This window comes from Monodon monoceros, unplaced genomic scaffold (genome assembly GCF_005190385.1).
Source record: "Monodon monoceros isolate NGI ecotype Baffin Bay Population unplaced genomic scaffold, NGI_Narwhal_1 Super_Scaffold_7, whole genome shotgun sequence".
Taxonomy (NCBI): Eukaryota; Metazoa; Chordata; class Mammalia; order Artiodactyla; family Monodontidae; genus Monodon; species Monodon monoceros.
This window is the reverse complement of record NW_021703784.1, coordinates 5,145,579-5,161,735: the sequence shown is the minus strand read 5'-3', so window position 1 is coordinate 5,161,735 and position 16,157 is coordinate 5,145,579. Positions and strand designations below refer to the sequence as shown.

General features: G+C 47.0%; 1 protein-coding gene across 6 annotated transcripts in view; it reads left to right on the top strand.

Annotated features, from left to right (window-relative positions):
* The window catches only part of FLI1 (Fli-1 proto-oncogene, ETS transcription factor), a 120,335-nt gene that overhangs the window by 83,611 nt on the left and 20,567 nt on the right, over positions 1-16,157 (top strand). For all 6 annotated transcript variants that reach the window (XM_029206949.1, XM_029206947.1, XM_029206950.1 and 3 more), the window contains one exon: positions 7,509-7,574. In XM_029206949.1, coding sequence (XP_029062782.1) covers positions 7,509-7,574 — 66 coding nt within the window. The remainder of the gene's footprint in view (positions 1-7,508; positions 7,575-16,157) is intronic.

Below are 16,157 nucleotides of genomic sequence, written 5' to 3'. Positions count from 1 at the left end.
GAAAGAAAGTGCGCGGTTGTTCAAAGGATTAGGCTTCTCTATTGCCAAGCCCCATCAATTTGATATGAATTTCATCTGATATGAAACATACACATCAGAACAGAATTTTGATAAACGTGCTAATAACCTCAGCCTTAACTCTTCACCAGAAATACAGGTGGTATATCGGTGACCCCAAGTACTGAAGGACTGTTCTGTGGCCAGAAAAGATGGTCCTAAGATGGGGAAGTTGAAGCCACAGGAAAACAGTTGTGGATTCATTCTACAAGGGGGCTTTCTAACAGTCAGCCCTGCCCAAAGATCCACTGGCAGCCTCAGGGTGCAGTGTTTGCTGTCCGTGGCTGCTGGGAATCTTGCAGGAGTTCAGCTTCAGAAAGAAGGAGGTTGATGATTTTAAAGCCCCTTTAACGCTAAGATCCTTGGACAGTGCCCACGGGCCGCTTTCCCGGGTCTCCTGGGCTCTGGGTTAGTTAGTTCTTCATCTGTGTTCCGTTGTCCGGTGGGTCTTCAGCTCACCGTTCCTGTAATCTTCTGTCTCCTGCAACAGTGTACTGTGTGGGGTAGGGGCAACACACCCTGGGTGTAAAAATGAAAAAATTTGAAAATGCCTTCGGAAGTTTCCACTGGTGCCTCTGGGCTCCCCAGTCACCCTCCGAGGCGTCTGGTAAGCAGTGGGATTGTGTGGGTGATGCAGTGTATGTTAACACCAGAGGAATGACCTCATGTCTGAGTCTTGCTGCAACATGAGGTCAGCCCAAGAAATGACAATTTCAAAAACGGGGGCAGTTTTCCACCCAGTTTTTCTGAGCTTTGGAGAATGAGCATTTTCTAACAATCTGTATTTCTTTAAGTGTTTATAGAATATTTTTAGAAAGGATCTTTGCACAGAGTCCTGCAGTAATGCTAGCTGGGCAGGGCAGGAGGTGGAAGTGGGCACACAGAAGCTGGGCATGAGAAGGAGAGACCAGCAAAGCAAAAACGCTGACCGATTCTGCCTTTCTGCCCCTCCTGGTGTCATACGGCGGGAGGTCCGGGAATCACTTTGTGGGAGAAGAGATGGACGGCAGTGTGGACAGAGAGCTTGGAGCACTTAAAGGGCCCAGTTATCAGATGCCCTTGTTGAGGGCACGTTCAAGCACGTTCTGACTGATGTGGGGAGAGCCCATTCAGACCATGTGATTCCAGGCCCTGCTTTCTGGCGGGTCCATAAACAACTGAAGTCCCCGCTGGGACTTCCTCTCACAGAAGAACCCAAGCCACAGACCCTGAAGCAAGACCAACCTATGCTCAGAAGGCCAAGGAATTTCATAAGGTGGTCGTGGGTAACTGTCGAGGCTTTCTATCGGAGAAGGACAGATAAGAAAGAGCAAAGGAATAAGCACGCTGGGAAGAAGTGGACACCAGAGGGTTGGGTTTGTGGGTGTATGTAGCAGGGCATGAAAAAGGGTGGATTTATTCTCTTCGTTCTTTCTAAGAGAATTTGTAGACATTAAGGAAGATGCCCCCAAAGAAATAATAATATGAAGTTTCCAGAAAGGAGCTTATTAGCGGAGCAAATTTCCAGAGTTGAGTGGAGATGAACAAAGCACATATATGATACAAAGTTGAGTGCAACAGCAAGATATAAAGGGGTCTGACAACGACGCAAAACCATCTCTGCCTGCAAAAGCAAAAATTCAAATACTTGTATTAAGGTTCAAAACAACTTGCCCCAGCATAATGTTGTACTACTCTAGAGGCCTTTTGAGGAACCTAGACTTAAAATGATCTGCTATCATGGAAACAGTTTTTGATTCATGCCTCTTGTTAATTGGGGTCCCCTTTCAGCTGCAGCCTTTGGGACCCCTGGTTGGGGGGGGATCCACTGAGACGCCTGCAGGAGGTCACGTGCATGGTGGCTGTCTGCTCTCAGGACTGCTGGGAACCCCGCAAGGCCCACCGACTTGCCTTCAAACACTGTATTGTTTTTCCAGACTTACTTCCAGCGGATGTTTTGTGTGGAGGCAGGGAGGCCAGGGCTCTGGGGAGAGGTTGGGGCAGCTGAGTTGAGGCTGGGAGAAGGGTGCTAATGCCTCGTGCATTGTCATATGTCCTTTCATGGAGGAGGGGGTGGCGTTCAAACAGTTCCACTTTGGCAAGAGGTGGAAAGGAAAAGAGCTGAGCTCCTCAGCACAGAGGTAGGAAGTGCAGTGGGGCTAAGGAGAGAGGATAGAAGAGGACTGGAGCCCTTCTAACTTAGCCCCGGGTCAGAAGACTGCAAGGCAGCTGCGCCTCTCCAGAGGCGTCCGAGCTTTCTGGACTTTAGTAGAAAAAAGGACATGGTAGGATTAAGAAGCTCTGACACCAAATTTACACTTTCACCAAAGGTGCTCGAGTATTTATTCGGGTTGTCAGAACAGGAGCTATACTTTCAAATTTTAAAAACCAAACTTCAAATTAAAAATGTATTTTCCAGGGTGGAGAAGAAATAAGTGTCCTGAGCCCTCCTGTCTGGCGTGCTAGGATTTACCTGGCCTGCCTGGAGGCTCCTGTTCTCCATACCCTGGCTTTTCAGCTGGCCCAGACGGAGTGACTGTACCCTATACCATCCCTCTGTAATGTCACCTGCACTTGAAATGGGAGGAGGACAGTGGGGGCCGGGTCTCGGGAGATGCCCACAGTTCTTGGGATCATTCCGGAGTCTCCTGGGGACACCTGGGCTCAGGCTGCATCTGCCCAGGTGTCATTCACTTTACGGGACAGACAGGGTGCCCCCTTGTGGACACCATGGACAACTAATTATAAATCCCCATTTTAAAGCCCAAGCAAATGAGGCCTGGAGTGCTTCAGAAATTGGTTCAGACGTGCCCAGCCCCTGGAGAGCAGCCTGGTGTCCGAGACCCAGGCCTCCTAAGGCCCGGGGTGCAGCTATGCCCACAGCCTCACGCTCTGAGAGCAGAGGCCAGGCTGCACAGACAGCGCCCGCTCACCTGGGCCACCCGGTCTTTCCCTCCCCTGCTGTGGAATTAGCCTCACGCCCCTGGGGCTCCCATGTGGAGGGCCAGGCCGCTTTCCCCACAGCATTTTCTGTTTTCTTTTGTACCCAGAGATAAATGCTTTCCGAAAACTTCCCTGTGGCCTCCTGGAATGAGGCCGATTAAGCCAAACCTATCTGCACCCCAACTCTACCCATCTCTCTTCCGCGCGGCGCCTTCAGTATCTCATGCAGGCAGAGGCCGTATTTACAGTCTCGGGCTGCGGGAAATGAGATTGGGTGTCACAAGGCAAGATTGGGACGGACCTCAAAGGAAGTGGGAGCTGTCCCCAAACGGCAGTTCAGACCCAGGGCCGCTGGGGGGAGTTTGGGGTCTCTGGGAGCGCAAAAGGTCCTGGGTGGGGTGGCCAGAGACAGAAGGAAAGAGCCTTTGTTCATTTTACAGAAAGTTGTGTTCCGTCTGTCTGTCTGCGTCTGACCCATGAAAAATGCTAAGAAAATGCGTTTGGAAATAGTGGCAGCGCTAGAGAAATGAAATATATGGGGTGACAGGGAGACCACAGCAAAGGTATCTATCTTGATTCCCATTTTTAATTTAAACGTAATGGAAAACACATTTTGCGTTTTGTGGTGTCCCCACCAGCCGCCTCAGATGTTCCGGCAAAGGTGATGGCTCTGGGCAATTAAGCCAGTGAAGTATTATCCCTTCCAGGCCGGGTCTGACCGGTGAAGGAGAACAAAAGGCCAGATATCCCGGGACTCAGTCGTCAGCCAGGTCTGTTGTTCAGGACACAGAGCCTCAGGAGGGAGGAGATATGGGAACCGATGTATACATATAACGGATTCACTTTGTTATAAAGCAGAAACTAACACGCCATTGTAAAGCAATTATACCCCAATAAAGTTGTAAAAAAATTTAAAAAAAAAGAACACAGAGCCTCCTTCCTCCTCCCTGCCCGCCTGCACCCTCCAGCCAGAGCCATTGATGGCAGTGCAGAAAAAAGGAAGCCCGGTTTCCAGAGGTTGGCAGTGGGGCTGGCAAGGTGTCTGCAAGGCGGGAGACAAAGGCTTTGGCGCTCAGACGGCCGTTGTCTCGTCTGCAGGTGCCCCAGAGGAAGGCCAGGTCCGCTCGTGGGAATGTGGAGCTGGAGAAAGCCCGATTGCTGGGCTCCACCCACACCTGCAAGCTTCACTCTGTTCACTTCCATCCTCTCTCAGATCCCAAATACTGTACGAGTGACGGATGGACGCGACAATGGGAAATTATTTTGTCCTTGTGCTTTCACATTGGAGAGCCTATTCCATTCTCAGCAGCAGCTGTTCCGTGCTCTTCGGGGCCCCAATACATAGATACACATAGAAGCCCTCATGCGTATGTAAATACATAAACAGATAAGGCAACAAACATTTTAATTGAAGTATCACAGAGAGAGAAGTGCAAAAATCATAAATGCACATGTCAAGGAATTATCACAAAGTGAATCCACTCACTCATATGAGTCCCTCCAGGTCAAGGGGGAGACTAGAAGCCCCCGTGTGCCCCGCTCCATCACCCCCACTTCCTCCCCAAAGGCAGCCACTGTCTTGATTCCAACACCATAGGTGAGTGTTGTCTGTTTCTTCGGTTTAGCCTGGAGGCTGCAGGGTCTGCTGGGCTGAGAGCAGATTTTGTAGATAGACCAGAACGGGCATCCTGCCTCCTGGGCTTTCTGGCTACGTGATCCTGGGCAAATTACTTGACTTCTCTGAATGTTGATTTCATCATCTGTGTGAGAATTAAGTGAGAGGATAGACAGAAAGCATCCGGTGCACGACGACAAGCATCCCGAGAGTGTTGGCTTCCCTCCTAGCATCACAGCCTGTTTCCTCTGACAAGGTGGTGTTCGCCCCACGCAGAAGGTGACTCAAAGAAGGAGAGATATCCAAAGCCACAGAGTGAGAGGTCAGGCTCCAGGGAGGACCTTCTTGCATCTGAACAAATTCCTTTAAGGAAAGAGTGTGCCTTGCCACTCTCTGTAGCCTGAGGAACTGGTTAAGTAAAAAATGGGAGGAGAGAAGGGAAAGTTGGTCCCTTGGGAAGGAGGTCAGACACCCCAAATCAGCCCCTCCACGGGGAAGGCAGCCTCTCCTTCTAGGAGTGAAATTTGAACCAAGAACAGTCTTCAGGGCAAAATCCTTCTCCTAGGTTACCATGAAATATGTATTTCATGCAAGCTTTGCAGAGGTCAAACGACCCTTCCTCTTGGCTTTCTGGGAGTTTCCTCTGGAATTCACGTGTGCCCAAGGAAGAACTTTCACCGAGGGGGAAATTTAATAAGTGCGGTTTATCTAAGCTTCGTGCTCTCAGCTACATCTGCACTAATGACTCAGGCAGTTCGGTCCTCCGAGACCATCATTTTTCTTTATTTGCTCCAGCCGTGAGGTTTCCGCCTGAGGCCGAGAATGTCAGGGACAGAGAGGCAGACATTCTTGGTCTTACTCCAGAGACTGTTTTCTCTTCCCTTGGAACACTTGTTTCCATTTCTTAACCTCCTTCCAGTCATGGAGGATTATTTCTTATTGCAGCAGAACCCATTCATAACTCTAATTCCAGAGAACAAGGCAAATGCCCACCAAGCTCTTTTATAAAGAGTTTATTGTGTGTCATCGTTGTGTCTGTGGGAGAAAAGATACAAAAATAGTCTTGATAATACCTAGCGTGTATTGAACATTCATTCTGAGCCAAGGTCTGTTCCGAGCAGTTGTGTGTATTATTTTATTGACTCCTCATAAGAACCTTATCAGGTAGGTGTTATTATTAGCCTGTTTTATATAGGAGGACCCTATGGCTTAGAGAGATTGGGTAACTTGATGGAGGTCACCAAGCTAGTAAGTGGTAAGAAGCAGGTCTAATTCTAAACTCTCATGTGCATAAAAATGTATATTAAACGAAGTGCAAGAAATCACTTTGTCCTTGATATTTTTGAGAATGGAAGAACCAAACGCGTCTGATTCTCGGCTATTCCAAGCGCGTGACTGCCTCCTTTCTAAAGGTGTCTCCACACAGCCACACTTTGGCATAGAGTTCTCTCAGTACCGTCACCACCCCTCTGCTTTTTTTGTCTGGAACTGTTGCAGAGCTGAAAGGAATAGTTGCTCAAGCCCAAAGTCAGAGGTTCTAGGCAGTTGGATGACTCTTCCAAAATTCTCTCTTCGTCATCTGGCCTGGAAGGGCGCACAGCTTCTCTGAGGCACACAACCAAACGCCCACAGCTGGGTGAGGCAGCCGCTCCACTCCCGTGTCCCTTCCGGGACTTGAGACTAAAAATAGGAGTGTCTGACAGCCCATTCCCTGTTCCAAGCCCTGGCACCCGAGTCCGTCCACTCGGTCCCAGGGAGCAGGCAAAGGATGGTTTAGAAGGATTTTTTAGCTTCCAGCACCCATGTCAAAAGCATATAAAAGCAGATCCCAGCCCTCTTGATGGTGCTTCAGAGTTTCCACGGGAGAGCCTCAAGGAGGACGACAAAAATGCCTACGTTTTCCAAAATAAAGCTCTTGGATTTGCTGGAAACAAAGGCACACGTCTAGTTTTAGGAAAGAAGGGAGAATTTTTTTACATGCAACAACAATAAAAAAAAGAAAATGCCCAGACTAAATCTACTAGAAAATGCCCAGACTAGAACTACTTTTAGTGCTTGCTAAAAGTAGCTCTGCATGAACATTTAATTCTAAAAGATTGTATATCAGCACCCTGTGATAATAGAAAATTCAGCGGCTTATGCCTCACGTTGAGTTGTGTTCTCTTAGCTATGCATAAAGGGAGACAAAAGTTACTCCAGGGAGCGCTGCCAGCCCCGCCCCTTTCCCAGCTCCTAGCACCCCCTTCACCAAGCGTGATGATCCAAGCACCTTGCCCACCTGTAAACCCAAAGGACATCACAGTGGGAAGAAAGTGGCCGGGCTTCTCCTCCAGGGCGTGGCAATACAAGCTACAGTCCAATCTGGCCAGTGCTGGCCCACGGACAAGACAAAACAAAAACAAAGAGGAATGTGCGACAGAGGCCATATTCAGCCCGCAGAGACTAAAATATTTACTATCTGGTCTGTATAAAAAGTTTGCCACCCCCTCTTGTAGTTCAAGGCGAAGAAATCAAGATCCAGACACATAAAGTCCCTCATTCACGGTCACACGGGAAGTCGGTCGAAGGACCAGGACATGGTCCCCAGCCCTGTGTTCCTGCTGTGACATAGCGTGGACCCCAAGAACTCTAGAACGTTAAACGTGGCTGCTGGGAGGGCTTGTGTGTGTCCCGCCCACGAGCATTCTGTCCTACCTTCCTCAGACCCTAACTCCAGGAAGCTATTACAGTCCTGCGTGATTGGCCCCCCAAATGGGTGACATTAACTGTTTCTTTCTCTCAAGGACTCAGTCACCTATCCTTCCATCCTTCTCCCTGTCTCCTGCCCTCCCCACTCACTTCTCATCCCATCTCCTAGTCTTGATCTCGGAAGAGTGTCTTGGTTATAACCTGATGCTTTTGCTTCACCTTTCAGGTTCACTGTTGGCCTATAACACAACCTCCCACACGGACCCGTCCTCACGACTGAATGTCAAAGAAGGTGAGTCTGTTCTCTCACATGTAGAGTTGTCCTCATTACCAGCCCAGCACAGTCCACGATGGTAAGACTGCGGTGGGGGAACCTCAGGTGTGTGTCCCAACTCTCTTGTCCACTCAGCTTTTCTAGAAGCCTAAGCTGATCCCCCTTACGCTGCTCATTGCAAAAACATGACAAGGTTGTAAAATATCTTGTGATAATTCCATAAAGATGCGACTTGAGGTTGTTACTCCATGAATGAAAGCGTGTTGCTCTTGGAAGGAAACGGATGCTGCTCACTTTCAAAACCAAAAGGCGGGGGATTTCTTTGTTGAAGGAAACAAAATGAAGATTTCAAGGATTCTTGCAATGTCATATTTTCAGGGGGGTATTGGTAAGAAATTTAAGCGATATCAATTCATTTTTAAAGTGGTGATTTGGAGATTTGGTCTAGTTGCTTTGCTTTGGTTGAAAGAGAAAGAAAATGGTCTCAGCCAATGGTTTTCGCCAGTGAGGGTTTTAGCAAACATTACATTTCTCAGCATCTTTATTCATGAAACAACGTTGTGGAGATTTCCTGCTCCAGACACTGTTAGATTCCAGGCATTTAAACAAGTGAATGATTCATGGTACCTGGTTTAAGGGAGAAAAAATGGGAGTGAAAAAATTCTGCCTAAGGCAGAAGAAAAATTCCATGGAGGAGGGGCATTTTGAGTGGGGCCTTGAAGGATGAGTAGGAGTATGAGGGGCACTCTCTTCCTTGGCTCTCTCTCCTTCAGTACTTTTTCTTTAAGGCACACCTGCTGCATAGAATGAATGAAGGCAGAAGTTTTCAGTATTGGTTGCATGGAGTTAGCACAGCATAATATTTCAGAGAAACATAAAGCTCTTCTAAGGGAAGAATCTTAGAGACATTTGGTTCAAAACTGTCTTGGGTTATGGAGGAAACAGAGACCCAGTGAGCCTGGGTGTCTTGGCCAAGTTCACACCTTCGATCACATTAGACTTCCTGTTTCCTGTTAACAATTTATAATCAGATGATGACCAGACAATTCTGTGGAGGAAAAATTCAACATAATGAATATGTTTGTAAACTTTCCTGGTTTTCTGTGACTTTCTTCATCTCTTACCCCACCTTGGGCCAGTCCCTGCTACTGTTTTCTTTCAAAGTCAGAGTTATTGGCTTTTGCCATAAAAAATCTGAACTCATATTGACTCATCATACAGTCCAAGCCACATTTTATTAGGTGACCCGTTTACCATCATGTTGCAAATGTCCATAAGAGACAAAATATATTACAGTGTCAAACATATTAGATTGAGGTCGGAGCACCTCTGGTTTACTTTGGGGAAATCACTTCATGCCCTGAACCTCAGTTTCCTGTCAAATAAAAGGGCCAAACTAAACCAGTAAGAGTCACCCCTGACTGTCGAGCTCCTGGCTGCTGCAGGTGAGGGTCTGCTTTCGTCCAGGGCCCCTCTGCTCTGATCTGGTTCACTTACTGAACTTCGTTTCGTCTGCAGATAGGGATCCATGTCTTGGAAGGAAGGAGGGAGAGAAGGAAGAAGGAAAGGAAAGAAGGGAGGAAGGGAGGCAGGAGATCCCTGAAAGCTCCTCCAGTTCTGCAGGCTGGGACCTGCTAACACCACCAGGATTAACCAGGGAGACTCTGATATTGGACGTAAAATACAGATTTTCGTTAAGAAGCAAGTTTTTCTGGGTTGAACTGCGCTGATAAACGATTCATTACTCCTCCAGGGGTCCTAGCTTTCAGCCTCTCCTCTACCTGCGCTGCTGTTCCTTCCCTCGGTCCTTTTGTGAGTTTGTAATGCCACGCTGGGCTCTTTGGGGCTTTTGCAGGAGCTGCCTCTCTTCTGAAATGAATGAACTGCCGTATCCAGGCAAGTCCGCACTGCAAAGCCCTCAGTCAGGTGGTGCTGGGTATTTATCTCCCAGCATCGGCCCTGGCCTCCAGAAACGGTTGCGTCTGCGCTTTGCAGGTGCAGCTTTTGTCCCCAGTAAAGCTTTCCACTTGAGCTGTCTTGCTGCTCTGTCGCCTTCCCCCTCCTGAGGTGGTCTGGATCTGTCTAAACGGCCCATCGTCCACAAAACAAAGTACATTAGCAAGACAAAGCTAGCCACGCTCCTCTCTCCCTGCTTTTCACCCTCCTCCCCACCTCTCTCTTCTGCTTTTCTCTAATAGCTATCTTGGGTTCTTAAAATATTAAATGGAAAAATAAAGAGAAGACGTCATGCAACCTTAGCTCCGTCTTGTTTGAATAAGGCACACACACAGCCCCAAACAAACCCAGAGTCCAACAAGAGGACCAGAGCTCTGTGTGTGTGTGTGTGAGTGTGTGTGTGTGTGTGTGTGTGTGTGTGTGTGTGCATGAGTGTACGTGTTTATTTCACAAAGGACAGGTGCTGGCATCAAGCACAAAAGAAAGAAGTTGAAGAGGTAAATGCTTCTATGAATGCTTCTTCAATGTGCTTATCAAATGAGTATGTCTTTTTACTTTAAAATGGCATAATCATCCTTCCAGCTTGTCTCTTGAAAACAATTGCACTCTCTAAGGGTTATTGGTGCCCAAGAAGTAAGGCTAGATTTTAAAAATTAATTTGTAGCAGTTTTTAGGCTTTTTCCAAAATTAAATATTCTATGGTCACAGATTGGACCGAGCTAGAACAATTATGCTTTCTCTACCGGATACCAAGGCTAATGCACTTAAGAAAATAAATTAGAGTGGAAGCAACTGCTACCCATTTTCAATGCAGCCGCCACTGTCATATGTGTAGGATTCTGCAATGCCTCAGACACTTTCACGTGCTTTGCCTCTGCTTTTAAGCCCGGCAACATCCCCGAGAGGTAGATTGAATTAGCCCCATTTTTCAGACAGAGAAAGTGAGGTTCAGGACTATTAAATGGCTCCCTGAAGGGCACACAGCTATTCAACAGCAGAACAAGGATTCAAACCCAGGGTGTAGGATTCAAAATCCCTTACTCCCTGACAAACACAGCCTTTCCCTTCTACCTGGCTTTTCATGAAAGCAATAACTTGCCTAAATGTCGTGTGGGTGGAGATGTGAATTTTTTTCATTATTTTTCTCTGTCCCTGCAGTTTTTCTACTATCATCTCCATCCACATCCCTGCACTGTCCTCTCCTCCCAAAGATGAATTCATACATAACCCCTGCTTGGCACTACCCTCTATTCCTAACTGCACAGAGAATGAGCGGGAGAGCTTTTTAAAATTACTGATGCCCTAGGAAAATATTGTATGACTCCACTCATAGGAGGGACCGTAAATGGGCAGATTCACAGAGACCAGAAAAGTAGAATGATGGTTGCCAGGGGCTGGAAGGAGGGAAGAATGGGGAGTTATTGTTCAATGGGCCCAGCGTTTCAGTTTGGAAAGATGAAAGAGTACTGATGGTGATGGCTGTGCAACGTGAATTATTTAATGCCACTGAAATGTACACTGGAAGATGGTCAAAATGGTAAGTTTTATGTGATATATGTTTTACCACAATAAAAACTGCAAAGGCACATGAAAAGATCTCAACACCACTAATTATTAGAGAGATGCAAATCAAAACTACAATGAGGCATCACCTCACAGCACTCTGAATGGCCGTCATCAAAAAACCTACAAATCATAAATGCTGGAGAGGGTGTGGAGGAAAGGGAACCCTCCTATACGGTTGGTGGGAATGCAAATTGATGCAGCCACTGTGGAAAACGGGATGGAGATTCCTTAAAAAACTAAAAATAGAGTTACCATATGATCCGGCAACCCACTCCCGGGCATATATCCAGTAAAGACAAAAATGCTAATTTGAGAAGATACATGCACCCCAATGTTCATAGCAGCACTAGCTATAGTAGCCAAGACAGGGAAGCACCCCAGGGGTCCATCAACAGATGAATGGATGAAGAAGATGTGGTACATACATACAATGGAATATTACTCAGCCATAAAAAAGAATGAAATAATGTCATTTGAAGGAACATGGATGGACCTAGAGATTATCAAGCTAAGTGAGGTAAATCAGTCAAAGAAAGACAAATATTATATGATACCACTTATATGTAGAATCTAAAAAGTAATACAAATGAATCTATTTACAAAACAGAAACAGATTCAGACATAGAAAACAAACTTATGGTCACCAAAGGGGAAAGGGGTGGGGGAAGGGATAAATTAGGAGTATGGGATTAACAGATACACACCACTATGTATAAAATAGCAACAAGGATTTACTGTATAATGCAGGGGGAAAAAAAAAAATATATATATATCTGAAAAAAATACAGCAGAATTAAAAATAAAAAATGTTTTAAAATACTGATGCTAAGGCCCCAGACACAGCCAACTGATTCAGAATCTCTAGGAGTGACAGCTGGGCATTGGGAATCGTTTCAAGCTCTCCCCGTTACTCTTAAACCTGCAGCCAAGATTGAGCAGTGCTGACCTACACGGCAGACAGGAACCAGAAAGAGGAAAGGGAGACCCGTCTCAGAGCCACCCAGGTTGTCTTGGAGACACACTGGGAGGTTGATCTTTATCTTTCCTGGTCCCAAATTGACCTAGAAAAGGCAGGGCAGGACCTCATGTTATACTAATGGAAGAGCAGGTTGAACTGACCACTGGGTTATTAGTTCTTTTTCATCCTTGTCATTGATGAGGTTATAATTTTTATTGATATTGATTCCAACAGCTTTACATGAGTCCATCACTTCAGCTCTCAGAAATCCCATTCTTATATCTTCTCATCGTGTGTATCGAAATACTCATCGGGATTGGTGTTGGTTACCTGATCTTATCCGGAGAGCACTGGGGTTCTAGAAGTTAAATGGCCATTCCAAGTATTGGGTTGGCCAAAAAGTTCGTTCTGTTAATGAATACATTGTTCAATAAAGTTCTTGGTGAAAATGAAAGATGTGTCTTATTTTTGCTTAAAACTGAACGAACTTTTTGGCCAACCCAATACGTGGGAGTCCCGGGGCCCGGACTGAGGATTCTCTAAACCTCGAGCTCCGACCTCCATGCCCAGGGATGAGTGTGTCCGCCCGGGATGCAGGTCAGAGCTCCACCGTGTTTCCGGGCAGCCTTGCCCTGGGCCCTGCCAGCGCATCCCCTGGACGGGCAGCAGCGCTCTGCTTCAGAGCTGCTTTGCATCGTAAACCCTCATTTCCTTAGCTCCTTGTGCTGGATCTGTTTAAATACCTCTGAGTCTCCAAAAGTCAGAGGATACTGAGCTCCTTGTTTATTAACTCCTGGAACTCATAAACCGGCCCGTGGAGGCTGAGCCTCTAGCCCCCGCCCAGGAAGCCTTTCAGGACCCGCTGTGAAATGCAAACCCATGCAGGTCACCTGCGGCCGGGGGTACAGCCCTGGCCTGCAGTCACCTGGGCTAATGGATAAAAAGTCTGTCTTCTTGCACGCTGAGTGTGGGAGAGAGAGGGGGAGAAACCACCTTTCCATGTCCTTCAGAGTGAAATGCCTGACGATTATGCTAATGAGAGCCCTGCTTCTCTCAAGGAGATTTCCAGATGGCAGGACCTGTGCACATAGCCGGGACCACGGTTCTGCAGCCCCTCACTGTCTGCCAAGCGTTTGCACATCTGTCACGTCGTTTGCACCCCTCACCATCCCTGTGAGCTGGCAGGGCTGATATTATTATTATCCCCGTTCTGTAGATAATGGAAACAAGGCACAGAGATAACAGGGTCCGTTTGAAGTCACCCAGGTCTTAGGATAGAGCAGGACTCCAACGTAGGTCTTGCTGTTCACTCCTCCCTCCAGGCTGCTTCTCACCTCATCATCTCAACATATTTCATTCAAGCATCTGACATCTTTTTAAAAAATTTATCTTATTGAAGTATAACTGATTTACAATGTTGTGTTCATTTCTGCTTCACAGCAAAGTGACTCAGTTATACATGTATATACGTTCTTTTTCGTCTTCTTTTCCATTATGGTTCATCACAGGTTATTGAATATAGTTCCCTGGGCTATACAGTAGGACCTTGTGGTTTATCCATCCTCTATATAATAGTTTGCATCAAGCATCTAACGAACATCTTAAACCTTCTTTAATTAATGCTCCCCATTTCCCCAAGGCAGGTATTTATCTCATATCTCAGCCTTAGAGCATATTGGTTCAAAACCCAGGCTCTGGACTCAAACAGGCTGTGTGACTTTGGTCAAGTCACTTACTTTTTTCTGCCGCAGTTTCCTCATGTATAGAATGAAGGCAATCTTAGTGCCCCTTCAAGAGGGATATTATACTTAGAAATCACTTACCAGGGTATCTGATGCACCAGTAAGTACACAATATGTTTGCTCCATGGATTACAGTAGTAATTAGGATTTTATCACAAAATCATTAGAATGTTCTTGAGGGTTTACCACATGCTGACACTACGCCCAGGGTTATGAAAGACACCATATCAGATGGCGTGGTAACACCGTAGATGAGATGGCCAAGGTTGTTTAAAATCTTATTCGGGAGATTCACATATGGAACGATTAAGGAATAATATGAAACTGCATATAATCAAATAGAAAAATGCATGTGACCTACAAGAAGTTCCCTAAGAGAAATGAAGAGATGAAAAATCATTAAATGTTAAAGCGGACCATCCACTCCAAACCTTTCATGGAACAGAGGCGATAGGAGGCCAGGGAAGGCGTGGGTTCCCCCAAGACCACACAGGAAGGGAAGAGCTTCTCTCAGGACCCTAGTCAGGACTCGTGCCCTCCTCCACCCCGTTCACGCATCTCTTCATTTATTAAGAACCTACCATGTATGGGACGCTCGGAAACGTTGTACCCAGCCAGCTACCCTCAAGAGGATGTAGTCAGAGATACAGATGGGCCTGTAAGTCAGTGCTGCGTATTGACTATGGCTGCTACAGCACCACCTCTCGGCACTTGCCCCTGCATTTTCATCGCCTGTGGGGTGTCCTTGATGATTTAATGATAGAGGTCGTAGTGAAAGATGGGAGGCCTCTGGAAGGACCCAGCACGGTGGTGCTGGAAATGGATATCGAATGAAGGGAAGGTGGGCATCAAAGACCCAGCATGTCTGGGTCTATCCTGTGCGGGGGTTGCGTGTGCTCGGACTGGGTTTGGGGGACGGAACCAGGTGGGCTCCCATGGGTATACCTGAGTGTGCCCCCTGGGAACACCGGGGCCCGGGTGTGTGACACGGGCATGATGGGGGAGCCTTGGGTGGGACTCTTAGTGGTTTACACGAAACCGAAAGACGGGTATAGTGTCACTGTGTGACAGGAAGCTCAGCAAAGAAGCCAGGGATTTGCTTCAGAATAGGGCAGGGAGGGGGCATGGGTGGGGGGAGAGCTGAAGTCAGGTTGACCATGAGTTCATGCTTGTTAAAGCCGCAGGGCCCTTCGGGGTGCAGTAGACTTTTCTCTCTGCTTTCCTACATCTTCAAATTTTTCCATGATTTAAAAGATGCCCCAAGAAGTTTTGCTTTGATGGAGAAAATGTAGATGCATGCAGAATATGGATTCCTGTGCCCTGTGTGTGTGGCAGTGAACAAGGGTGGCAGGTTGGGGGCCCAGCATGGGGGGGTGGGCTCGAGGCAGCAGCCTGAGTCAGGGTCTCAGGGGGTGAGCGTGTGTTTGGAGGGGCCTCGGGCCGTGTGTGTATTGTCCTGTGCGGGATGGCCAGTGCGGGTTGGTCTGGAACACGTGTGCCTGAGGAAAAGGCCTGTAATGCTGTGAGGTAATCGCCTGTTATTTTTAGGGAGTAAATAACATCTCTCATGGAGCAGGTTATGTGGCTCCACGGGCTCTGTCTGTGTCCGCTAATGTGCACTTAAAATTTGAGGGTATTCAGGCCTCCCAGGAGGGCCTGTTAAGAACTTTGTCATTATATGTTTTTCCTTTATGATGAACTACCCCTAATCCATTTTTAGCAAAAGCAGGGATGATTGCTGAGTGTGTGTGTGTGTGTGTGAGTGTGTGCTGTTTCTGTGTCCAAAGGCAAGATTTATGATTATAGAACAGACAGTAGCTTGCTCTCTCCGTTTTATTTTTTTTTAATTGTTTTCCTTTGAAATTCCAGACTTAATGTTTTGTCTGCTTTCAATCTGACCCTCTTTGGAGAGCTACATGTTGTGTGTGTGTGTGTGTGTGTGTGTGTGTGTGTGTGTGTGTGTGTGTTTTCACCAGAGAGAGATTGAGAGAGCGAGAAAGAGAGAGAGAAAGAGAGAGAGTGCTGGAAACAAAGAATCTTTGTCTGTAAGCTGTAGCAGGCAGGAAACCCCAATCCCGAGGGAGCTGAGCCAGCCAGCCCTGTCCTGGAGTCAGACTCCAGCTCTCTGAATTCAATTTGACAGCTTGTCTGGGACACTTTCTAAGTAACCATTATCCTTCCTTTCTCTGAGTAAAAGAACTGTTATTTTGTTCCGTGGGTGTGCTGTGTGTGCTGTTACCGCATGTGTGGGTTCCACAGTGACTAGAACACACTCTCTCTAAATTATTGGAAACACTTAGCCTGTTTCCTAAGACAAGTGTAAATTTGTTCCAGGATAACGATGCAAACGGCTTTCCGTGTTGCACGTTAGAGGCAGGT